This window comes from Pararge aegeria, chromosome 4 (genome assembly GCF_905163445.1).
Source record: "Pararge aegeria chromosome 4, ilParAegt1.1, whole genome shotgun sequence".
NCBI lineage: Eukaryota > Metazoa > Arthropoda > Insecta > Lepidoptera > Nymphalidae > Pararge > Pararge aegeria.
Genome location: NC_053183.1, coordinates 8,923,811 through 8,950,128, shown reverse-complemented (window position 1 = coordinate 8,950,128; position 26,318 = coordinate 8,923,811). Strand labels below are relative to the sequence as shown.

Sequence of the window (26,318 nt, the reverse complement as noted above, 5' to 3'; positions counted from 1 at the left end):
CCTCAAAGGATTTTAATAGAAAACCGATCTATAAAGCTTCATATAAAATAACCTTCACCTTCTTGATACTAATATATACATTTCGTGCGAACATTAAAACTAACTAGCACTTATATTAATTGTAGTAGATTTGGGTACTGAGCATGCGTGCCAATTATTTTTTTTTTTCAGTTCCTGTTACTGGTATCAAGTAAAGGTTTCAAATAGCTTCAATATGACCTTAATTAGAGTGTCTACACTTAGCTTGCGGGTTTTGCGCAAGGTTTGCGTCGCCTTCTTTAATTTCACAATGTCATCGTGTATGTAAGACAAATATTTAGGGAAACACTACCGCCATGCTGATTTCTGCCGCCAAGCAGCATTGATATGTTCCAGTCTTCAGGGCGTGTTAGTGTCAGTTTTGATAAAGAAGTAACTATGAAAACGAACTATTTATAATAGACTAGCCCGCTTCGTCGGGCTAGATTTTGCTTTATTTTATTTAAACAATAATCTTACATGATAAAATTTTTAATTTAAGTCTCATAATACATATATTAAATCATTTATTCCTCTCCGTATTCATTCTTTTCTATTCTCTTCTCGAGCGGGTGAAGATCATTATCTACACCCATGAACACCCAACAATAGAATATCATCATAGTAAATAAAAGCTGTATTTGACAGTTTGATAGTTCAAAAATAGGAGTGCTCCGATCGTCACCGAACTTTACAGGATTACTCGCCAGGTCAATCCGGAGATTCCCTGAAAGTTTCATTGAAATCGGTCCAGCCGTTTTGGAGCCTATACGGAACATACCCACACACTTTCTCTTTTATATATACAGATTTTAATTTTAAATATCTAATATATCCGAGTATTTCTAGATAGTATAAGAGTTATCTAAAACCAGAACAGGCAATTGTAGAAAGATGTCGCATAAAAAACGGTTTTTCTTATTTTGAACGACTGTATCCATATATAATATTCTAATCGACTATTTTTCATAGGACATCGAAATACTAATAATTTTTATCAAATATAAAATGTTCATCCGCACTGGACCAGCGTGGTGGACCACGGCATTAACCCCTTCTCATTGTGGGAGGAATCCCGCGCCTTCTAGTGGGTAGTATAAGAGTTATCTAAAACCAGAACAGGCAATTGTAGAAAGATGTCGCATAAAAAACGGTTTTTCTTATTTTGAACGACTGTATCCATATATAATATTCTAATCGATATATGATATATAATAAAATGTGGTGAGAATGTAAGTTTGTTAAAATGTTATTTAATAAACCAATAATGTACTTAAAAGACAACTACTATAACAGCTAAAAGTAAATTAGCTATGTACGAAGTACCTAGAGAAAAAATACTTTTTTTTTTTTTTTTTTTTTTTAATGGCTTGCGTTTGTACCAATTGGGTACGATTTACAAAGGTACTTTTAATTTTTGGCACGCTGCAAAGTCAACGTCTTTGGAAGATGCTCCGGTAGCAAAACGTCCGCCGAGAGCGTACTTTGAAGGATTTGTACGTTATTTATATAAAAATTGTATACTTCATGTACTTTGTGACCTTGATATCACGGATTATAACAAATTAACCTTCATATTTATTGTATATCATGATTATTACAGTACAGACTGACACGGTAAAAAAAAGAATAGTTTTAAGTAGAAAGTAGTACAGAAACAGCAAGGAAATAGCAACTGGGTATTTGAACTCGTGTCGGCAAGCGAGATCCCGTTACAGTGCCTTAACAGATAGGCCAGAACACGGTGAGCTTGTAGAATATCTGCATAATGTGCATAATATGCCTATTGGACTTTGCATAAGAAACTAATCGATTGTTACATTTGCATACAATATAATCGGCTACTCAAAGATATAAGCCTATAATATGTAGTTATTTTCTAATTATATTCACTTTGATTAATGTAACATTTGACAAATATTTGAAGCAACATTGTTAACCTTTTGTGTTATCCATAATGTTATCAAGAGCGTGTGAAACCTACCAATCCGCACTTGGCCAGCGGGGTGGACTCGTTAGCCCACCCCGCTGGCCAAGTGCGGATTGGCCAAGTGCGGATTGCTGAAACCCTTCTAATTCTGGGGGACCAGTTTTAGCTCGTAATGGGTTGATGATGATAATATTGTATTGAATATTTTAATCATGAAATTGAAACACTTACCACAGCTTTGATTAAATTAAACACGTTTATAACTTTTATATATATGAACCCTCGTAATAACTATTTATCATAGGTATCGTGTTTTGGTAAATAATTAATGAATATTATTTTATTGCACAACATAGAAAACAAAAATAAAAATTGCAAATACAAAAGAAGGATAAGATAAAATAAGTTACAATTTGGCGGCCTTATCGCTACATATCTTCTCCAGGCGACAAAAGGCGTGTTAAGACAAAGCTGTAGATGCAATTATATTTAGAATACCATATTTTAATTTACAAAATCAAATCTTTATATCAAAATACTGATTCATAATCAAGCATTGATTAAATTTCCACCGCAAATTCAACATCGCAGACATTCTCTTGCATTTTACAATTTCCAAGCTGTCTAGGTTTCTCTTTTTGAATTTTTCTCACAATATCAAAGCAAAAACGCCGAGACTCAATTGAAAAAAGTATTAGACGAAGCCGCAATCACGTTTAGACTTCGCTCGGTAGTTCGTGATCACAGATATCGATTGCAGTCCAATCACAATTTTAATAAGCATCGGGATTCAGGATGTGCTTCAACGTTTCAATAGGAAAAAGGGATTTAGATTTCTTGACTGGACTAAAGTAGCAAAATTTATATTCTGATATATACGATACGTTTACTCGTTATTATTTATTAACGACTAGCAGTTACCCAAGCAAGAATAATTGTTTTCCCGTTGCCTGTGCGTTGTAGAGAACTTCTTACAAACTCAATCTGCTTATCGGTAAATGTAAATAGAGAAATAAGAACAGTCTTCCCCTAATAAAATGTAATCTAGAATACTCTTTGCGAAGATGATTAGCACAGACAGACAGAAATAATTTTGAATGTTTGTTTTGGTTACCAGTTATCTATAATGATTATTATTGAGAGAATAAACAAGGAACAGTTATAAATCACAGATCAATTTCTTTATATGCTTGTATTGTAGATTATAATATATACGCTTAACGGCAGTTATCTATGTTTTTTTTTTCTATATGGTCAGGCTGAATTCTGTGTGGTCAGGAATGGCGACACATTTTTGGACTAATGACACAAAAATCGCTAAAGTTTATAAATTGCGTAGCGCAAATTGCATATCTATGTTACTGATTTGATCACGAGATTTTGATGAAAGCCGTTGGAATGGATGAATGCTTAAAAAATAATTGTTTCAAAAATTAACAATAAATTTGATTGTATTACATTCTATACCTACCTGTGTTAAATAAGAAATCGCGATTATTCTCTTGATAGTCCGTCGGTAACCCAAAACTCTTACCTAAACTTACGACCTCTTCTTACAGCGCTTACTCATATACCAAGTGGATAAGCTGTTTAGGTATATTGTTTTATGCCTATACTGGGCGGTGGCGTCAAGGCAGTTTCTAAGCTCAAACCGCAGGAATATTAATAAAATACTCGGACGGACGTTACGGCAGCGCTCCGAAGCTAACTGAATAGCATGCATAATATCGCGTCTTCAACCTCAGACAGCTAGCTATGTCTAATTCTAATATACCTTATTCGAGTATAATCCCGTTAGCCGATTGAAAATAATGAAGCTTTGTGTTTTTACTTCAAAAGGCCCCGTTTTATTTGATTGACATTAATTGTATATCGTTTACGTTCACAAGAGTAACGATCATATTAATTTGTCTTCTTATTGGGGTCGCTATTGCAGAGCTTAAAGTCCCAGTTTCTTGTCGACCGTTGCCGTTGTTTTCTATAGTTCCTAATCAATAGTGCTTGACGGCAGAAACAGCCGCACTTTTTAATTTGACTTGTACATATTTAAAAATTGAATTAATTTAGAACGCTGCTACCTATATGTTTTTTCGATGTTATGCGTATTAACAGAAATGTATAAAAATAACAAGGAAAAATATATTTTAGACTAAAAAGAAATTCATCTTGTATAAACTGATTCGACCCATTCAGGTATACCTACGTAGGTAAATATTTAAATGCAACGGTCATCCTGCCGGAACGAAAGTCTGTCTAATGTCTGCTATTCGATAGAAGTAATCGTAATGTGGTTTATTTGTTTGGTATCTTTTTATCAAAAAGTAGATGTCAACGCTTTTCACTTCACGGCTAATTTAAGTGTCCGGGGAAGCACGAAGAAACTAAACTTTCACAACCGACTAGAAACTCAAATAACCCAATCGAATCCAACGACACATTGGCACACAAAATGTTTGCTAAATATTGTCGTTAAATTAAAATATTTTCTCGTTATGTTAAACTATGAATTTCAACAACCACGAACATTTATTTTATTTCTTTCTTTATACCTATGTACCTTCAAAACCTAAAATTCAGAGGTCAACCAGTGATTTTTCTCAGGCTCGGCTAATAATTGCAGTCGGATAATAATTAATGGATAAATCCCACAGGGGTGGTAGGAGGTCAATTAGTTTAGGATAGGTTCTAATAGTGTCGCAATATCTAAGTCCTACAGAATAAGTTAATGCGACGGTCCATGGCCACGGAGAAACCGTTGTTTGTGCGCAAAGTACCTAGGTCTCAAAAGAGATCTCGATCTCGCTGCAATAGCCCCGCATTTTAAAAAGCTCTTCAAATCTTAGTTCTGACTTTGTGAGAGACAAAAACCCAAACTTTTTGCAAGTAAAACTGCGATGCACATCTAGTGCACTATATTTGTCCAGTCTATAGAGGTCCGCTATTATTGTTGTTTAATTATATTCATCGTTATGATAAACATTATAATGTATGAGAAAATGTATTTCCACAGCATAATTTTTCCCGTTATGTCCCGGGGAAAATTATGCTGTATTAAATAGAACTTATATACTCAGTTATTACAATTATATATTGATGTAACCTTAACTAGGACAAATTATGCTATAACACTTTAAATATATTGTTTCTTTAAATTCTTGATATGATATGATAAAGTTTAGTAGGCAGCTATTTTATTCTAATTAAATTAATTATACTATGAAATTTAATTATCTTTTCCTCCTCTCTGTGAGAGATATAACTGCCTCGTTGGTCTAGTGTTTTTCTACAGATGACAAGATTGTGGGGTTCAAGTCCTGTGTCATGCCAGAACTTTTATACTGGAGTTAGGAAATTGGTGGTGTCAACTTCCGTGCCTTGGAGAGCCTGTCAAGCAATTGGTGCCGGTGACTATCAGTAACTGGCCGCAATAGTTATTAAAGGCTACCAAACAGCATACAAGCAGTGTATGCAGTGTATGCTGTGCTGTGTCTATGCTCTAAAACGTCTGCTATGAGATGGGCCTGTGCTCAACAATGGGACACTAATAGGATAAGGGTGTGAGTGTGTGTCTGTGTGTGTGTGTGTGCATGCAATCCCAAAATATAGAAATGCAGTTAATATCTTTATTTAATGAATGGGATCTCAGGAGCATCTATAAGAGGCTGGAGGATGATAAAGCTTTAACCTACTTGGATATCTTGAATACCAGTGGGATATATAATGTTAATATTTACTATTTTACATAATTTGTATCCAATAAATCCTGGAAGTCACTACAAAATTCGTTCAAAATAAACACCAGAAATGTAAGTAATACTTGCAATACTATTTCTATGAGGAAACAGTGCTTACGAGAGGAGCATACTGGGAACATAGCCATAACTACACTTTATTCCCAATTTTTTTTAAATCGAATAAACATACAAAATGGGATTTTATTTATCGTATTTTCAAATGGGGTATTTTTATGAAACAAGACCTTTTTGATGTCCCATATATTTTATTACCCTACCCAACAACAACTATTGTTACCAAAGTTCAGACTCGATCCATATAATAATTATTCCCAGAGATCAGACAGCAGAACATAGGACAAATATTTAAAAAGTAATTAAATCGAGTTCCGACTTAATTCATGAAACATAGATCGTAATATAAATCGCTTTATAAAACATACGTAGCTTTATAAATAAAGCGAGGAACTTCATTTCGTAGTTTACAATCCATGTTAAAAAAACGTCAAAACTTCTGTCCACTATATAGAAATAGAATAAATAAATTTCTCATGCAAGGATAATAATAAATACGAAATCAGTGTCTATTTTTGTATGGGTACAACAAAAGTAGAATACTAATAAACTTTACAGAATGTTAGGAGCGCATAACTTACCCTGTCCGCATTTCTCAGACTTTGGAGTTGAAGTCATCATTACAATAATCTCAATTTACTGACATATTCACATAAAATATGGGGTTTCTAAAGTTATTAAAAGTTTGTATGAAAAATTAAAATAGGTACTAATAAAATAAGAATCGACCGGCAGCCATATTAGACACCATATTTAATTTTTAATCTGTGAACTTTATGTTTTGTTTATGCTTATCTAAGACATAAAGACCAGGCTACACGAAGCCGGTCTTCTAGATTTATGTTCAGGTCTCAAACTTAGGAACTCAAAAGAATGCTTGTTTTATAATTTAAGCTTAATTATAAATTCCAAAAGACGGCCCGCTTATTAAAGTAAAGTTGCTAAAACAGCAAAAAATACTTAGAAAGATCCAATATATTTATAATATGATTAGGATTTAGGAGAGTTGTACACATGATTTATGGTACATTCCTTTTTCGCACGTTTTTTCATCTGTACATCAGGCAATTTGACAGTTACAAAAGAATATCTGAGGCTGAGGGATACGCTCTGTTTGTGGTTTGCGCGGCTAATTGGGTTCTTGGGTTTGTCCGTCCATGGTTGACAGATTTTTTGGTTTGACAGTTAGTGTAAAAATGGAGTTTTGAGTTTTGACACAAGTTTGACACGGTGCTTGAATTTAAAAGTTAATTTATCTAAAAATATAGATGATAGTGTTATCTCACTGCTATCATTATGCAGTTTGTGCATTAAAAAGTGTAAATCAAATTTTGATATAGCAAGAAACATATATGCATTGTTGTTAAATAATAACAAATCGTAGTCATGGCGGACCCCCTGAGTTTACTTCGACAGTATAACGTAAATAAAAAAGAAATTATTGAGCGTGACGGTCAAATAATATTTGGCGAGTTTTCGTGGCCCAAGAATGTTAAAACAAATTATCTTATGTGGGGGTAAGTAAACGTTCCAATAAGCTTCAAAAACTTAAAATCATTATTTGTGCTGACAATGTTTTCATTTTGAAATAGATCTGGGAAGGAAGGCAGCGAGAAAGAATACTATACTCTGGAATGTCTGCTGTATATCCTAAAACATGTAACAATTAATCACCCTGTGTATGTCAAGCAAGCAGCTGTAAGTACTTTATATCTCTGCTAGGTTAGTTTAAGGTGATATCATAACAAATATTTACTTTACTTTCTCTTGCAGGCAGCTAATATTCCACCTGTACGCCGTCCTGATCGTAAAGAGCTGCTTGCTTACCTAAATGGTGAAACAGCCACCTGTGCGTCAATAGATAAAAGTGCACCATTGGAAATACCAACCCAGGTAAATAAAGCAAGGAGTACATTGCTTCCCCATCTTATATGACGTCACTTATGTTATTTCAAATGATAGGAGTGTCTATGCACCCAAAGATGGTTGTGCAGAATAGAAATTGTCTATTCTGATAATGAGAAAGTAAGAAATCCTAAACACTGTTTGCCAGCATTCTCTTGTTTGCTGCATACTGAGTGGGTATGTAATACTAATAATACTATATAATACTAAATAGCTGCTCAATATCAGTGTTTATACTCAATATCAATATCAGCAAAAACAAATTATTTATTGTGTGGTCTAAGTATACAAAACAATATTGACTAATAAAATTTAGTGTCAAAATGGCCTCCTAAGTTATAATAGGCATTTCTTACTTAAACTGGAGTGTAACAGACAGGTGGTGGTTATTAATAAAATTTCTAGGAATACGAATATACTTTTTTATCCACCATTCTGATAAATAGTTGAGGTTTTTAACAATGTTTATTTAGTATTTTAAAGCAAGAGAAAAAAAAACTATAATCTTGGTGCATGTGTCTCACTTAATTACAGGTTAAACGTTCACATGATAATGATAGTGGAGAATCAGCTGCAAAAAAACCTCGCATTGAGGAGACGCATGTACAAAAGGTTCGTGAACAGCTGGCGGCACGGTTGGATGCACCTAAAGAGGCCTCAGTCACTGTTGATAACATAAAGTTAGTATAAAATTGCTATGATTGCAAAGGGAACTGTCTGATTTCAATTTAATTTATGTTATTATCATCTTTGTTTATTAGTAAAGCATAGTATTATTAAATGAGCAATATTTTAAGATCTTTCAATTTATTTTTGTATTGATATTTATTTACACCGTAATTGCCATTACTGATCACTATCTTTTTGTTAACTACTGTTACATTATAACATTATTAATAAATATACTACATTGCCATGTAGCCTTAAAGTAAGCATAGCTTGTGTAATAAGATAATAAGATGACTGATGAACTGACTTAATTTACTTAAAACAATATTTACCATTACAATCAATTTTAGATCATTGTCTGAGGCTATGTCAGTAGAGAAAATTGCAGCAATCAAAGCTAAACGTTTAGCCAAGAAAAGGACTACTATAAAAAGCAATGACTATGCAGACACGTTGGGTGTTGTTGGTTCTGACCTTAGAGCCATTCTTGACTATGATGTGGATCTCACTAAAGATATTATTAGTCGGGAGAGGCAATGGAGAACTAGGACCACAGTATTACAGAGCAATGGAAAGGTAACTTTAAAGTAGAATAATGATGCCCATATTTTGTTTGCCTAAAGCAAACTTCAGCATAATACAAACCAATACTTACAAATTGGATATTTATAAATATTGGTGCTAATTCAGGTGTAAAAAATCTCTAACCTAGACCATTATAATATATAACCTTTATTAATTCTTAGGGTCTTATTGATAAAATGAGATACAACAATATTGAATGGTTAAACTGTGCAGTGTTTTTGCACACTGACATTTGAAAGGTGCTGTAAGTGGAAGTCTGACAAGACGTTGCATTTCTATAAAAATGTTGTGCCAAGTTTCCCTAGATATTAGATATAGCATATTTTCATAAATTTCAATTTAGTTGTAAGTGATTTTTGTACTAAATAGCACCAGTGCCAGTTGTAATATTTACTTACTGCCTTTTTCCAAAAATAAGAATCCAAGTTTGGATCATTGCAGACCTGGACTAGCAAAAGAATCGGAATATTTTGCTAACTGCAACAGCTCTACATGTTACTACATATACTTTGATGTTTTAGACATTTGCAAAAAGCATTTTAGCTCTGCTAAGTAGTATAAAAGCTCGTGAGGAGGGCAGGCCTGGAATACCAAGACCACAGCCAATTGTGATGCCTCCGCCTACCACAATACCAACGCAACAGACGCAGTACAACAGATATGATCAGGAACGATTCATTAGGCAAAAGGAAGGTACGTTAACTGTGATGCAGAAGGAGATTGAGCAGAAAATATTTCTTATCATATATTTATTTTCATCGAATATAGAGTTACCAAGAGTTAAATGAAATAATGAATGACTACATAAATGTAGTAACTAATAGTTAGTTTATGTGTCCTTCCTTCACATCCAAATTAAGCAACCAATAAACTTGGTTTTTGGCATAGTGTTAGTAATAGAGTTCAGTTAAAACTCACCGCACACTTATCGGTGTGTTAAATTTTTTGTCAAATTAAGTTTACATGACGCTTTGTCAATGCTATGTGCACTTGTAATTGACGTGCATATCAGTGCCTGTTTTTGTGTGCATATGCATGTTGTTAGTGCTCTTAATAAATTCATAAATAAAAGGACTGAATATCAACATAGGCAGAAGCCTATGTTGATATTCAGATCCCGTGGGGACTGATCGTTTTCCTGGGATAAAAAAAATCGTTAAGAAACCGTAATAAACGCGCACGTAAAACGCGAAAGCTAGTTTGTTATAAATATCAAAAAGAAAATTTTTACAATTATTGAATTGTGTTCATTTACATATTTTTTTAATATCAACTATTTATTGAAGTTATAGATTAATACAGATTAATTACTTAACTTTTGTAGGACTTAGTTATTTGTGGTCAAGATCATAGAGCTATTATTAAAATTTAACATACACATTTGTGTCATACCTTAGTTTTTAATATAATTTTTAAATTAAATATGTTTTCATTACAGAAACTGAGGGCTTCAAAATTGACACTATGGGTACATACCATGGTATGACCCTGAAATCCGTGACTGAGGGCCCTAGTGTGCCTGTACCAGCGCGTGCACCTCAAACTCCAACCCACCCAAGACAAATGCAACGTAAGTAAATAAATAAATAAGTAAATAAATATACTACGACTAAACACACATCGCCATCTAGCCCCAATGTAATCGTAGTATGTGTTATGGGTACTAAGATGACTGATGAATATTTTTAAGAATAATATACATAAATACTTAGAATATACATATGTACACCCGGACACTCAAAAACATTCATGCTCATCACACAAACATTTTCCAGTAGTGGGAATGGAACCCACGGCCTTGGACTCGGAGAGCAGGGTCGCTGCAAACTGCGCTAATTGCCGCCAAAGTATACTTATGTTATCTATGAATATAAAATGTGTATAAAAATTTTAGAACCCACAGGATTTTAACCGGTAGTCTTGTTGGAGTGATTTGCTAAATAAACCACAGCAATACAGAGAAATGCCTATTTTCTCCCATAGAAAACGGTTCCGTTCCTGGAACGCCAGGTAGACGCGATCTGCTGCCAGTCGCGGCTGCACGCGCGCCCACGGGAGGTGCCAAGCGACCCTCACGTACGCCTATAATCATCATCCCCGCCGCCGGCACTTCTCTCATCACCATGTACAACGTTAAAGACATGCTTCAAGATCTCAAGTATGTATATTTAAATTTTTTCCTAACACTGATATCGACTAACGGTCGTTTTCAATAAACTATCGGAGTTTAAGGGTATGTATCAGAGATAGAGGGATACTAAGATATTGACGACCTACCTGGTTCAGGCGTGACCTGGAGGCCACGGGTTCGGACCTCGGCAAGGCCGATTTAGGATTTTATAATGTCGAAAAACTCCATTTAATAAGGAAATATTGGTAGGATAGAAAACATTTTATTAGAATAAGAATGGATATAATATTGAAAACAGGCGTTAGACACCAGGATCTATGCGTTGTATGAGACACTAACAAAAGTCGAACGTATCACTAAAGCACTTTTTTATATCAAAATATCAACCGAAATAATGTCTCTTGAAATTCGGTGTGAATAAACTGTCAAATTTTAATTATTTATTGCAATTAATTTACTATTCAACAGAAAAAATAAAATAGTCAAAATAAATTACTTTTATTTTATTCATTAATCATTTCTCAACTTTCGCGACCTTTTTCTTATTCTTATTTTTTCATAAAATCAAGACTTTAAATTCAGTGAATACAAAGAACTGCAATGTTTCAACACAGACTGGCATGTGGATAAATGTTGTTGTTTACCACGTTACAGATTTGTACCAGTTGAGCAGAAGAAAACCGAAGGAGCAGTTCGTGAGAACGAAGTATTATTACAAAGGAGAAAAGGTCCACAAACCGATCAAGTGCCCAACAATGCCACGACGATAACGGTATGCATTAAATAGAATATTTGTCTGTGTTATAATGTATTTTTAATTCAGATTAATAAGAAAAAAATAAATAATTTCAAATAAATTAAAATGGCGCAAAATCCCTCGGTTTTGGGTTACGTAACTGCAATGGTGTCACAATTCATACAAATTTAAAAACGGATAATAAACTTCATTGTCGCTTATTAAAAGTATTATAAAAAGTTTATTTAGGAGAAACTATGAGCATGAAACACCCGACGAACTATTTAATATAAAATTTTCACTGAGAAAATTGACTTATTTAACTTAAGGTTTGTTGACTAGTAAGAAAATATAAACAATCCGATTTAGGTATGAAATAATTAAATAAAGCGTTTTTAAATATCATTTATTGAACAGGTGCCATATCGCGTGGTGGACAATCCAAGTAGGTTGTCGGCCGCGGAGTGGGACCGTGTGGTGGCCGTATTCGTGCAAGGACCGGCTTGGCAATTTAAAGGATGGCCCTGGGATGGTAATCCGGTTCAAATCTTCGCTAACAGTAAGCGTTTTATTTATTCGTTTCAATTCTTAAATTTATAATTCTCAGCTTTGGGAATATATATTTTGTAAATTGGGTGCGGCAGGGTGATTACGTATCACGCGACAGGTTTTCGACAGGCGTATATCTTGCAATCACTGCTGTCAAACGTCACTTTTGTTTATTTATTGTATGGAAAAGTGACGTTTGACAGCAGTGATTGCAAGATATACGCCTGTCGCAAACCTGTCGCGAAATACGTAATCACCCTGCCGTTTAGGATGGTATAGCTGCAGCTTTTTTAGTCCATCATCATATAATCCCATTACCGGCCCACTACAGAGCACGGGTCTCCTTCCACAATGTGAAGAAATTGGGCCGTAGTCCACCACGCTGGCCCAGTGAGGATTGGTGGACTTCACACGCCTTTCAGAACATAATGAAGAGCTCTTAGACAGATTTCCTTACGATGTTTTCCTACACAGTTGAAGCAAGTAATATTTTAATTACTTAAAACGCGCATAACTTAGATAAGTTAGAGGTGCGTGCTGACATTTAAACTCGCCCCTCCCAAAGTAAAGCCAAAGTTAAAACCACTAGGCTTATTCCAAATGAAGTTAAATTACGATATCTATGAAGTTCGTAACAGCGAACCAATATTATATGAAATTTTTGAGAAACGGTTATCTGCTTTTCAAAATTCTGTGATACTTTTTGTAGTTACATTGAACGTAAATTTACAGAACGTGAGGTTTTCTTAGTTATTTATAATAATAATCTATAAAAGCAATTAAATCGTGTATATATTTGACAATTTAAATCATAACAGAATGGCCAATTATAGGAGCGTTTTCACAAAGAGATATCAAACAAAAAAAACGTGTGTGTTCTTATGTACACGCGTTAGAAATTATACTTCTTCTTTGGCGTAACAAGATAAAAATGTTTGAATTTTTTTTATCTTTTGTTTCAATTTAAACAATTGAATTGAATTGAACAATTTCAATTATTCAACTAAAAATTCAAAACTATAGACAATATGCTACGTCATATTTTTAATAATAGCAATAATAATAATAATCTCTTTTCAAAGGTATAAACCGAGATATTAAAATACAAAGAGATAATTTTTTTAGGTCGCGTTTAGTTTGCAATGTTCTGATACCGAAACCGGTTTTGCCACACACTTCAAAAATAGTATATCGTCTATCTCCACCGGGCTAACTACAAGCTGCCGACGGTGGGAATAAAAATAAAAAGACAAGTTCACAGTAGCCATTTGTTAAAAACGCTTCGAGTGACATCTTTGTGTCTTTTTGATATTTTTAAAGTTACAAATTACATCAAAGTCGAATAAGTCAAATATTTCTTCATTCAAATAAGCACATAGATGGCACTTTTGATGAGTTGATCATATACAAAATGTGAACATAGCAGTGTGTAGTGATGGCGATAACTACATTCATAAACTTAAAACTAAAGCTACGAGGGTTCCAAACGCGCCCTGGTCTAAGTAGAAGGCCCACAACAAACTTAGCCGGGTGTTCCTTTTGTCATAGCCTGACATTGTCATATGAACATATTTAAGAAGCAACCTGGTTAGAGCAATTTTTCACACCCAAGTTTTTTATCGTTTACGTAATCCTTTATATTATAATAGGACTTTTCTATAAGCTTCCGCTTACTACAAACTTTGAACTTTTTTAGAGACATTATATCAACCGTTAATTTATTGTAAAATAGTATAAAATTTCCTTTAAACAAATTGCTTATTTTATGTAGTTTAGTGTACTGCACTGCAAGTTTATTTTTGCTTCTAACGTTCAAATTATTGCAGTCACAAATCTATTTTGACGCCTATTTTATTCTGTGTGTTTTTTCAACAGTATGCGCGTTTCACCTTAAGTTTGACGAAATGAAGTTAGACGCAAATGTGGCTCGCTGGGCCGTGACAGTTATCCACCTGAGTCGTACCAAGCGGCATTTGGACCGTGCCGCACTACTAGGCTTCTGGGAGACCCTGGACAAGTAAGTTCTATCCAGATTTTTTAGGTTTTGTAGTCGAACAAAACAATCAGTTTTCGCAGATGTTTAACATCGAAACATGCTTAGAAATATGGTTTATTAATCAAAAGTTAAATATTCGAACATTTTTTGAAGATAACAATTAAAATTATATTCCATTATTTAAATATTGAATAGAAGCAGGCGTTAGTTTGCGCTCAATATCAATGATATATTATGAAAATTAAGCTTAATTTTCTATAGTCCGCGAAAAACAGGAGAATCTGTATGGTGTAATTTATAATTTCTTCAATCCTTATACTACGCACGTTTCGCTCCGAAACCGGAGCATTCTCAGGAGAGGTTGACTTTACAGGTTTTCTTAACAATTATTCATCGTAAAGTATAAGGATTGAAGAAATTATAAATTACACCATACGTATTCTCCTGCTTTTCGCGGACTATGGCAAATTAAGCTTAGTTTTCATAATATCCAACATTTAAAAAAAATGCGATGGCTCAATTATTTCAATCAGCTAATTCTGTAGTTGTATTCGTTGCCGCTGGCATTAGATTATTTACATGAAACATTCTTATACTTTCTTCACGTCTGTCGGTATAACACATCTATTTTATTTACACTTTTAATTTACAATTTCGAAAAGTGTTGAAAACTTGTAACTGCTACATAGTATTTAAAATTACAATGCTCTTGTTCTATATAAAAGTAGGAGTAAACAAAAACATAACTTCTAATTTTATGCAAGTAAATACTTTTCAACAATCCTCTTAGACAACAACAATTTAGTATGTTATTAATTGATCAACAGTAAACTACTAGTACAACAGAAAACAAAAGAATTATAAGTAGGTAAAGTATTTTAAAGCTACATACCAAATATGACGGGTAGTTCTAAAAAAATATAAAAAATAATGATCGCGTTTCAACCAGTTCCACATATCGCACTTTATCGTTTGAGTAAACTTTACACAGGATGTTCCAGCTATTTATTATTACATTTATTAGTTTGAAAGAAAAATGTCTTAGTTTGTATTTTTATTGTATATAGCTTATCATGTACAAAAGTAATAATCACACTTTAAACTGTGTTTTTAATGCAATATAAGTATGTTATAGATAATTTGTTTTGTTACAGGCACATGATGAAGAATAAACCACACTTAAGGTTCTGATTTCGTTTTAGTGTTAGAGTTATAGAATTTTATCCAATAGACTGTCTATTAATGATATTGTGTGAATACCCGGACGCCTTATAGCAAAGAGAATCTAAGTCAATTCAGCATACCATTTAAGGAATATTTTGGCTCAATACTAACTAGCTTTGCAATATTAATAATATATCTCGAATTATTATATAATTAGTTTTTTTTTAACATAGATTCGCTGCTGTCTCAAGTTGTATATGAGCATGCGGATAGAATAGTAAATGCAGCAATAAAATCTCATTGTAATGGCAGAACCACACTGCTTTATTCGACTTCACGAACTTCGTGCGTTTCAATATTCGGTATCAGCCAATCAGCGGGGCGGTACAGTTGACTACCAGCGCGAAGCTACACTCGCAGCTAACTTCCGCGGCGTCATAAAGTTTTAATCGAACTATTATTCGCATGAAATTTTATTACGTGCACGGAATTGCAACAATGTCCTGTGAAAGAATTGGCGTAGCTCAATTGAGTGCTCAGAATCAACTCTAGGGTGCACGACACTACACTACACTCAGTATGAGTGTAACTACAATTAAAGCCTTACTACCATCACTTAAAACAGTGTTATTTTATTTCAGTTTATTTGAAACACCTTGACGACTTAAAAATAAGGATTATAATTCTGTAACAGAACAATAATTTCTAAAAACAGTACTTTAAGCGATGATGGTTAGGCCCAAGAATGATATCTTCTTAACGTTTATACGCAGGCTACCACTAAAGTACACTAAATTCATATCATGTCTTATAATGGTTAATGTCATATCTCATTCCAAATGAATTGTTATAGTTATCCATAAAAAATGTTGTTTCATCTAGTTAGTGTAAGTGGCCATACCGTGCTAACAAGATGTAAAAATAAATGAACAATGTTATCCCCTTTTTAAAGGTAAACTCAGTCAGTCTCTCTGAGTATCCGCACACTCTCAGAGACACGTTTGCGTATTTGTTATATTAGACTTACGGACACTTAGGTGAGATGACATGTTTGTTGTTCGCACACAAAAAATATTTGTGCTACTATGGCCTGGTGGACAGCGCATAGCAGTGTGGTTTCTTCCATGTTTACCAATAGAATATACAAATTTCATTAAACATTTTATGTTACTGTTACTATTACTCGTTAAATTACCAGCTGCCGATTCACTAAGTTTTTCAAGAATTCCTAAGCCATCCCCATACAGAACATGCGATGCGTTGACATCTGCTATCAAATCATGAGCTTTGTTTTGAAGACGAAAAATAAGAAAAAGTTTATGAATCGAGCAACAGTTGTAATCACTACAGACAATTCTGGTATCGTCTTGTTACGTCGCCTTACTAGTTAATGATAAATTCATCCTATTCACTTTTTAAAAAAATTAGATACGTTAGCCTAATTATGTCCGATTTCAATTTTTTTTTTTTAAATATTTACAAACACAAAATACCACACTTGTGACAAGAACCATAGACAAGTTAGGTTGTATGAGTTGTCTAGAGAAAATCGATTGAGAAAGGTAAATTTATGCCTAGGAATGCTCTTTGATTAGGCGTTTTATTTTAGGCGTTGCCCTGTTAGTTAAAACGGGTATTTTTTGGTTAACGTGGCTACCTTTTTTCAATAAAGTAAGAAGTCAAAAATTAACAATAAAACCTTCAAATGCATTTTTACTACCTTATTGCTCGCATAAAGTATAAAATATGTTCGACCGAAATAAGCAATGCTTTATTAAAGAATAGGTGGCATATCCCATCTTATTCGCTAACAGTATTTGCGCAAATCCCTACTTGTAAAGCGTTTAACTCCCGTGATAGTTGAGTTTATATATCGTCCGTGAACTTTTGTCACCCTCTGTAATTTTAGCAAACTTTAATTGTTTAACCTTTCCAACTACCATAAAACTCAAAATGTTACCTAATTTGCAAAATTAATAGATAAAAAGAATTCCTTCAGAGAAGTTGTCGCATAAAAAAAACCCAAGCAAATATTTTATTATTATTATTTAGAGCACTTTACACGTACGTAGTAAATAAATCACTAGAATAAACCTCCAGTAAAATTTGTGTATCAGTTATAGGCTTGTCAACAAGTTAAAAAACGTGTTAATTCTTGGTCAAGCTGCTAAAAATATCATGTGATGCGGAATGAGAAATGTATCGACAGTATATATATAAAATTGCAATTATTATTAACTAAAAAAAAAGATAGTATTTAGTTTGTTTTTTACTTTCAGTATTAATTAATAACATTTGAGGAATTTTGAATAACGACAAATTTAAGAGAGGGAAATTTCCAGTAAATAAGTCCCGCCTCTCACCATTCTATCCTCATTATTTGTAATCTTTATTCAACGCCGAAAATAGGTATTTTTGGTGGAAGTGTAGCGGCCGCGCGGAGACCTATTTCCGGCGTTCAATAATAATTATAACTAATGAAAATAGAATACAACAAGAATACATTAAGAATTAACAAGTTTTTGAGCTTGTTGACTAGACGTTTATGAGATCTCAGTAGTTCACGGACGAAATATAACTATATATTAATTGGTAAAATAAAATCATTACTCTTAATTAATACTCCTCAACCAACACTACGTGATAATTCCTATAGTGTATAGAATTTAACTGTGATAATAACAAAATATGGATCTAAATATTGTCCAATATTTTTACTATAAATTGTACCCATATACCATTTTTCAGACATGCCGTATATCTACTTATACTAATATATTATTATATTATATATGTTATTATGTATGCACGCATATTTTATAGTAAATAATATTAATTACAATTTTTTTTTGCCTACGTTCGTAGTGAAATATATCATTACCTACTTACATTAAATTAGTTTTCTAATAATTTAAGTTTCGGAATTAGCCAAAATATTATATTGAATGGTATAGACATGTTCGAAGATCTGTGATCTTTGTTATTGACAACAATAAATTGTTGAACATTTAATATTGTATTTTCATTTTGTTACCAATCATCACCAGTGATCGGAATAGGGAATGCAAATTGTGAAACTTCATGGCGTTATCTGATGGATGTGCCATCAAATCCAATTAGGTTGGAATTTATGAATTTACGTTTTAATGGAATCTAGTTTATGAGAGATAAATAGATTATTAGAATAGTATTATGTTAGCTCTAGACCAACCAATCTTTAAACATGTCAAGAAATTGTAAGCTACCTGGTAACTGATCCGTTTTAATGGGAAGGCTAGTTAGTGCCTGTTCCAAATCATTACTTTTTCAACAAATCATTACTGTTTCTGCAATTCAATATCAATTGATCTTCTAGTGACGTCACAAAATGTAATATGGCGTCAATCGCTAAAACATTTCAAGAAATTTTAAGCCATCTGGTAACTGCATTCCTTTACTGGGACTGCTAGCGGATGTTTGATAAGAATATAAATAATCGTCCCTTGTATAAGAATAGTTGTTACGTGCAAGAGAAATAGTATTTTGAGTCACAAGAGCCTTATTAACATTATTGCGATCATTGATTCCAAATTATACTGCCTATTCCACTGATCATCATATTGAATCGCATTGATCAAGTGAGCTATCCATTATTCTAAAAAGTATGGAGGGTAGAGGTAAGGAGGATCATCTGTGTATATGAAAAAGTGTCGTCAAAATGTATTAAATTAGGATGGCGCCACATTTGCATCAAGGTAACTCTTAAAAGAAGCGCCAAATATAAATATTGTTAGAGTAGGCTTGAAAAATAAACAAGGAAGTAAGGTTATATTTACCACAATATTTTGTACAACGTAAGTTGTTGAAATTCTCAATAATTAACTACTTTAGTCGATAATGACATTAAATTTTTTAACTCGGCATACTTCAATTCATCTACGATTGCTACATTCATACCATACCCTGTGCATCCACCAGCGCCATTGTGGAAGATTTTTGAACTGTTATTTAGCGCATACAACTGGACACTTTTTTAACTTTTCTCCCATATAAGATGACTCTCCTTACCTCTACCCTCCATACTAAAAAGATTGTAACTATTTTTTCCTTGACTATGGAGAATGGTAATTCGTCTGACATTAGTTTTGTCTATGGAAATGTTTGTTTGCAATCGAATAAGTCAAAAACAGTTTTGTGACAAATTAACCTCTATAGCATTTTGGTGAACGGAGTAGATAAAAGTATAGCATTTAATAGAAAGTTTGTTTTCAACCGACTGCGTCTGCACTACCTGTCTGCTTCCTGACTCCTGCGTCTTGTTGAAAATATCTTTACCATTCCCAGAACGCGCCACCACCCATGATCATCCGGATTCGTAATCTAGCCGCTTCCAGCTACTTTTCTAAGGTGACGACTCGACGAAGCATGGTGGTATTTCCCCAGACGAACTGCCACAAATAGCTCAACTACTACTAAAACTAGAAGGCCGTACCTTACCATACCATAACCAATTTTTGGTTACCTACATAATAACAATATCTACCTACTGCTTTAAGAGTCGTAATCATCATTATCAACCCTATAGCGGGTCTCCCCTCAGAATTTAAAAAGTTTAGGCCGTGGACAGCCGCGCTGGCCAAGTGCGGTTCGGTATTAGGGAGAACTCTCAGCCCAGTTGTTTTCCCTGACCGTTATAACAAGTTATATTAAACTGCTTAAAACGCGGTGAGCGTTTTACTCCGAAATCTAAAGTTACGTTCCGGGGATCTTGCCTAGAAAATGCCTATTCACTCTTGCCTTAAGGCATTCAAGTTGTATGAATCAGGAAACATCGAAGCCGGAAGAGCGTTCCAAACTTTAGCAGTCCGTATCAGAAACGTAGATTAAAATCGCTTCGTGCGTGTTGCCTGTAAGGCTGTATGTCATCCACATAAAGATGCCACAGTTCACGGCGCGGCGTCTCGCTTTTCTGAGGAAGAATGGTGCCGGACGAACAAGATTATGAACTTCCTGAGAAAACTGGCCAAAGTAAAAAACCGCCAGGCAGGCAACATTACGTCAGTGCTGCAAGCTGTGTAGTTTCGCCTGAGTAAGGGATTCGCTGCTGATGATTGTTCTGGCGCGGCGATCCACCGAGTCTAAGGACTAACAGTCTCGTACTTTGCAGACTGAAGCATTAAAATGTTTTTAAAGGATAGTTAATGTTTTTTAACGTCCAAACTAGATGACAACATCTGTCAAACTAGATCCAGGCAATGTCCATACTAATGTTACAAATGCGAAAAAGCTTGTTCAAAATATATTCATCATACAGTTAATAAAAAAAAAATGTATCCTGGAGATTGGATTCAGTAACTGGGTCGTTTTTGTAAGAGGATGGAAAATTAATGTTATTGAATAAAACATCGGCAAAAATTTCACTTGTCTTTATTTAAAATTGTATTTAATTCAATTGTAGTGTATAACAATAAATAAATCTGTCCTCCATGTAGAGATAAGTACATATAGGGTATTTTATGTATTTGATTTCATCTGTACACAAAAATAAAACCATTAGTTTTACCCATAACATTATCACATCGTCAGGTGTGTTCTTGTGTGCCCAATTTCTTAGAAGATACATAGAGTTACTAATATAGACAGTAATTGATATATTATTTATATTCTGTAGATATATTCATAGTTATTACACTTCTACACAATTAGATCAAACAGGATGGGGACAATTTATATTTCCTAAGTTTTTACGGGTTATCTAATGGGTCTAAAGCACTAACGAAATTAAACGATCAACCGACAAATAAAGAAAAATATTTTAATATAAACTTCCTATTATGCTATTTAAAGCATCTACAATATTTAAGGAAAAAATTCACAGTGACTGCAAGTGACTTGATTACATACTTTTATTTCACGCTTTCAAACTGTATTCTATATATAAAAGAAAATATAAACAATATAAAAATAGATCGAAAAACAACAGCGACCGCTTCGTTTTGCCCCGGTAAGGAATGATAGGACCAATTTTTACCGGTCGCAAAGTTCAGCAGTCATTTGTAGAAAGATTAGTGAAAACCACACTTTAGTCTTTAATATGGGATAGAGTAACCACGGCTTTTTTTGCCGGTAAAAATTCATAGCCCCACATATACACAGCACATTTTAAATGACATTTATTTTTTCGTTAATAAATATGAACACAGTAAGTAAAAAAACTCTGGAAAAAATTTATAACTTCCTAATATTATGTTAATTTAAGTGGGGCTACTTTTGGCATATTAACTTCCCATAGCACTAATACTAGATAAACATCTAAGAAGATGAGCAAAAATAGCGATTTAGTAATTTATCGTTCTGACAAATAACTACACGTACATTAATTATTATTTATAGCATTAAGTGGATCATATTTCGCTACCTATCCCCTGTAAGTAAATGAATTGCAAAAATTGACAAATTAAAGTAAACAATGCTCCTATTTATATTTAAACTAAGGTTATCTACGGATGAACTATAGACTATGAGTTTAGCACAATCACTCATAGTGATGCGAATAGGGCGTCAAGTCTAGAGATTTTCCCAAGAATCTTATAAAGCTCTGTTCAAACTGAGGCGAATCCCGCACGCGATTAAGAGCAATTCGTTCGCTCGCTTAGCTTCTGATACTGACGTGACTTTCAGCGTGTTACGACAAGGCCAAACCTAAAATAGAGAATATAGACAAAGAGATAGAGTAGTAGCAGAGCCTTCTGAGAGGTCGTTCGGGGAAGTACTACCGCCGTGCTTATTTTTGCCATTAATAAACATTGCAATGCTGAGTTTCGGTCTGAACAGCGTGGTTGCCGGTTTAATTACAGGCACATGAAGCTAAACACCTATGCCTTAAATAGATGGACACAGTGTGGCATGTTACAAGACATGCTCATTGCATCCCTTGTGAAGTGTTGCTCTGTTATAAGCGATGGTTTTCCGCTTGGCACTTACCATCTGCTTGGTCCGTCAATTATTAATATAAAACAAGATTGCTTCCAGCCAACGACCAATCACAAGCGCTTGTTCGAGCAAGGGCCTTGTGATTGGTCGCTCGCACGACGCTAACTTGAACGAAGGTCGGGACCGAGAATGAGGCCCCCTTTGTGTTTGGTTACTCTAAGGAGAAAATGTTCCCTAGTTTTTAATACGAAGTTTTCCTGTTAGCTATAGCAAACGAAGAATTATAAAATTCACGGCAAGTTCGTGGGTAGTATTAAAATAAAATTAAAATGCGGCTTCCGCGATTAATTTTGTCTCAATCGCGCCAGTTCAAAAATGTCATACGAGTTGGTTGACACAATCGCCGCGAACGACTTCCGCCCTGCTCGTTTTTCGCCTCAGTTTGAACCTTAAAGCTTAAAACTTTGGATTTGCACAAGAAACTTATTTTACCATACCTCTGTATTTACAAACGTCATACGTTTTAGTCAAAAAAAAATGTTATTCACAAGACTTGACATTATAAAACGTTATTTGGCTTCCTAAAAATTTATGATTTAATTAATAGGTACACTTTTTAAATGATGACTCCCAATAATATTAAAAATAATATCAGGAATAATACCTTTATCATTTAATGAATAAGAATCTTCTTTACTTTACTTTTTTAGGACACGTTAGCAACGCATTGATATCATAATGTTAACAATAGATATATATTGATTGTTTAAATCCTTATCATTCGCTTGTGTTAAATCCAAGTAACTTTATACAGAAACAGTTTATAAACTGTTCGTTTGGGTAAAACTCAACGCAGGTGCCCGTAGGAATGATTCGTGCAAACTAATGAAATGAGATGAATGTATCCTATCTAAACGCAATTTTTAACCCTACCTCTGGCTTTACCTCTTTTTTAAAACAATAAATTATTTTAATTAACTTTTAAAGTAACACAAGCAGCACAGGCGTTAGACCCCCAAAGTGGCCAGATATAGTTATTTAAGTTACGATTTGGACAGTGTTCTCATTGATATTATTAATTTGTCACAGCTTTGGATAATATTTTTATTTTATAGTAGGTACCGTAAAGATAAATGATTCGGTTTCCTCATAAAACTTTTTTCACAGTTTTGTTATATTGAGCAGCAAAAATTGCATCCGATACGTTTGAAAACTTGAATGGATTTCTAAGAACGAACCTTCGTTTACTTTTTGATAAGTATAACAACCATGGAAACCACATGATACCAGTTGAAAAACACAAGATATGTCTATATTAATACTAACTACATCTTTATTTTACTGTCCAATTTATATAGAAAGTTTGCACAATATCTGGCCTTAAATAGGTACAGTTAGACGCTTCAGGTGACTACGCCCCTGTTAAGATAATACAGGAAACGTATTTTATTAAAATCTTGAAAATATTTCATTCGCATAAAAAAAATCAACAACCGTATATAACTATTAAATGTTAATATTCATTTGATTTTTTGTAGATTTTAATTTTAAAAGTACAAAAAGGAACCTGTTTATATCAGTCAAAAAATAATTTATTTAATACATATACATAACATTGCACGGGCCGAATTTAAGATTCCTTGTACACCCAATTGCAGGACTTTAGGACTTAATTTCAAATCAAAATAAGTACCTAAACTAGGGTTGCCAGGTAAGTAATCACTATAGTTAATATTTTCAGTTTGAACAAGAAAAGTTGATTATTACCAAGTCTTCATAATTCGTAAGCCAATGTACTGACAAAATATATAATAGATTTACTTATTTAACAATTGAGGTATACGTATCAACATAACCCTAAAATTTGACAATAAAGAAACTAACTCGGACCAAAAATGGATTTTCCGAATTTTCCAGCCATCTGACAACCCTACTATAAGCTCTCGAAAGCTCGAAACATTTACCAGAGCCAAAAATACTCAAGTTTTACGAACGCTTCTTTAAAGTCCAGCACGGACTCAGTACTCGAATGTCGTCGACGTTGGCACAACCTCCAACGCCATTTGCAAAAATACTGTGATTTTATCTGAAAAAATAAATTAAAACGAGATTATTATAATACTTATCAGAAATGATTTAAACAACACATAAGTGTTCCAATGTAGCCAATTACAATCGCCCACACGAATGACGTACCTACATAGGGTCGTTTCCGAGTAACAAAACACTGGACTCAGTTGCAGGGTTAGTACATACTGGATTTACCCGTCCGCTTGAATCTGATCTTGACCCGTGACCCCATTACATACAAAGCGTCAAAATTCAAGTAGAACTATCCGTAACCCCAAAAATGTCAAATTGGGATCTGCCTCACTCTTTTGCTAATGAGTAACAGAGACAATATTATACCGTTTTTTAATATCAACCCATTATCTACAGGGCACAAATTGAGAAAGGTTTAGGCCACCTCGCTGGCTAAGTGCGGATTGGTTATACGATCAATTTTATGATAAAAATTAATGGATGCACCAGTAAAAGAAGATGGCGTGCTAATGAAGAGGCATTGGCCTGACATGGGCTGACAATGATGATTAGTTTAAACGTAGAAACTCACCCATAAACGGCAACGAGTATCCCCACTTTACGAAGGGCATGTAGAAAAGCAGGCCGGCAATGATGAATGCTCCCGCGTATAGGTACTCCCACAGCGGCTCTTCGACGATCGGCGCGACCACCAGGTACGCAGACACGAAGAGAACCACGTAAGGGATTATTATTGGCACCTGGAACATTAGGATCGGTTGATTAATATTGTTTTATTCCAAGAATGGAGACTATTGCCGAACATGCCAAATGTGGAAAAAAAGGTTCAGCTATCTTTATCGATATTAAAGCTTCCCCCAATAAAAACTTTCAAAACATAGGTATAAGTAATGTACAGAAATCGTCCAGCTACAGCATTATCATAGGTAAGTTAGTATCGTTAATAAAGAAACATGGTCGCTAGCTATGGGCCTCATAAAAAGGCTTAGAGTCACTCAGTGGGCGATGAATAGAGCTATGCTCGGATTTTCTCTACGTGAACAGATCAGAAATGTGGAGATTCGTAGAAGAACCAGAGTTACCGACATAGCTCAACGAGTCGCGAAGCTGAAGTGACAATGGGCGGGGCACATAGTTCGGAGAAAGGATGGACTTTGGGGTCCCAAGGTGCTGGAATGGCAGCCTCGCACTGGTAAGCGCAGAGTTGGTCGACCCCCAAGGAGGAGAGACGGACGATATTAAGCGCGTCGCAGGTGGCCGCTGGATCCAAGCGGGAGAAAACCATAGAATTTGGAACTCCCTACAAAAGACCTATGTCCAGCAGTGGACGTTGGTTGATATGATAGAACATTCAGCACGGCTAGCAAAAACCACGAGCTACGGCTCTATGCTAAGAAAAGCCTTTTTCTGACATAGACAGGTTTAATTGTTGTGTATTTTGTTCAAAATGATTACCTGTTTATTTTGGTTGCCTCCATTGCTGTGGTAGGTAGATAACTAAAAACCACGTGGTTTGCATTTATTTTTTCAATCAAGATTATTTTGTTACGCCAATCTTAAAACATACGATTTCTTTATGGCTATTAAGATAATTGTACTTCCGACCTGTTTGTCATGTCTAGTGGAAGAGGTTCGGTCAGACCACGAGGTAGGCAGGGGTTGATTCCCGTGCCAAAACTTGCTAGGTATTTGGGTTTTATTGTCTCCCGGAATTAGAAAATAAGTGTTGTTGCCATAGACGTGCCTCGAAAAGCACATTATTCCGTCGGTCCCGGGGTTGGTCGTTATTTCCAACATTTGACAATAAACGTTCCAGCTCTGAAACCCGCACTTAAACCACGGGAACGGATATTCTAATCAAAACAAACCTT

The 26,318-nt window shown here is 34.4% G+C and overlaps 3 protein-coding genes across 5 annotated transcripts in view; 1 reads left to right on the top strand and 2 right to left on the bottom strand.

The window, feature by feature from the left end:
• The window catches only part of LOC120623371 (guanine nucleotide-releasing factor 2), a 61,645-nt gene extending 55,125 nt beyond the window's left edge, over positions 1-6,520 (bottom strand). Inside the window, exon 1 of the mRNA XM_039889365.1 lies at positions 6,339-6,520. Coding sequence (XP_039745299.1) covers positions 6,339-6,378 — 40 coding nt within the window. The 5' untranslated portion in view covers positions 6,379-6,520. The remainder of the gene's footprint in view (positions 1-6,338) is intronic.
• A 285-nt stretch (positions 6,521-6,805) lies between these two features.
• On the top strand, positions 6,806-18,296 carry LOC120637738 (parafibromin). The gene is made up of 12 exons (XM_039909715.1): positions 6,806-7,274; positions 7,350-7,455; positions 7,531-7,650; positions 8,197-8,342; positions 8,682-8,907; positions 9,438-9,609; positions 10,355-10,486; positions 10,900-11,074; positions 11,702-11,819; positions 12,201-12,342; positions 14,208-14,349; positions 15,483-18,296. The coding sequence occupies exons 1-12, from the start codon at positions 7,144-7,146 to the stop codon at positions 15,517-15,519; spliced, it is 1,647 nt and encodes a 548-aa protein (XP_039765649.1). The 5' UTR covers positions 6,806-7,143; the 3' UTR covers positions 15,520-18,296.
• A 2,592-nt stretch (positions 18,297-20,888) lies between these two features.
• LOC120623222 (b(0,+)-type amino acid transporter 1-like) overlaps positions 20,889-26,318 on the bottom strand; it is a 52,508-nt gene continuing 47,078 nt past the window's right edge. For all 3 annotated transcript variants that reach the window (XM_039889120.1, XM_039889118.1, XM_039889119.1), the window contains exons 12-13: positions 25,019-25,187; positions 20,889-24,490 (exon numbers count right to left, since the gene is read on the bottom strand). In XM_039889120.1, coding sequence (XP_039745054.1) covers positions 24,423-24,490; positions 25,019-25,187 — 237 coding nt within the window. In that variant the 3' untranslated portion in view covers positions 20,889-24,422. The remainder of the gene's footprint in view (positions 24,491-25,018; positions 25,188-26,318) is intronic.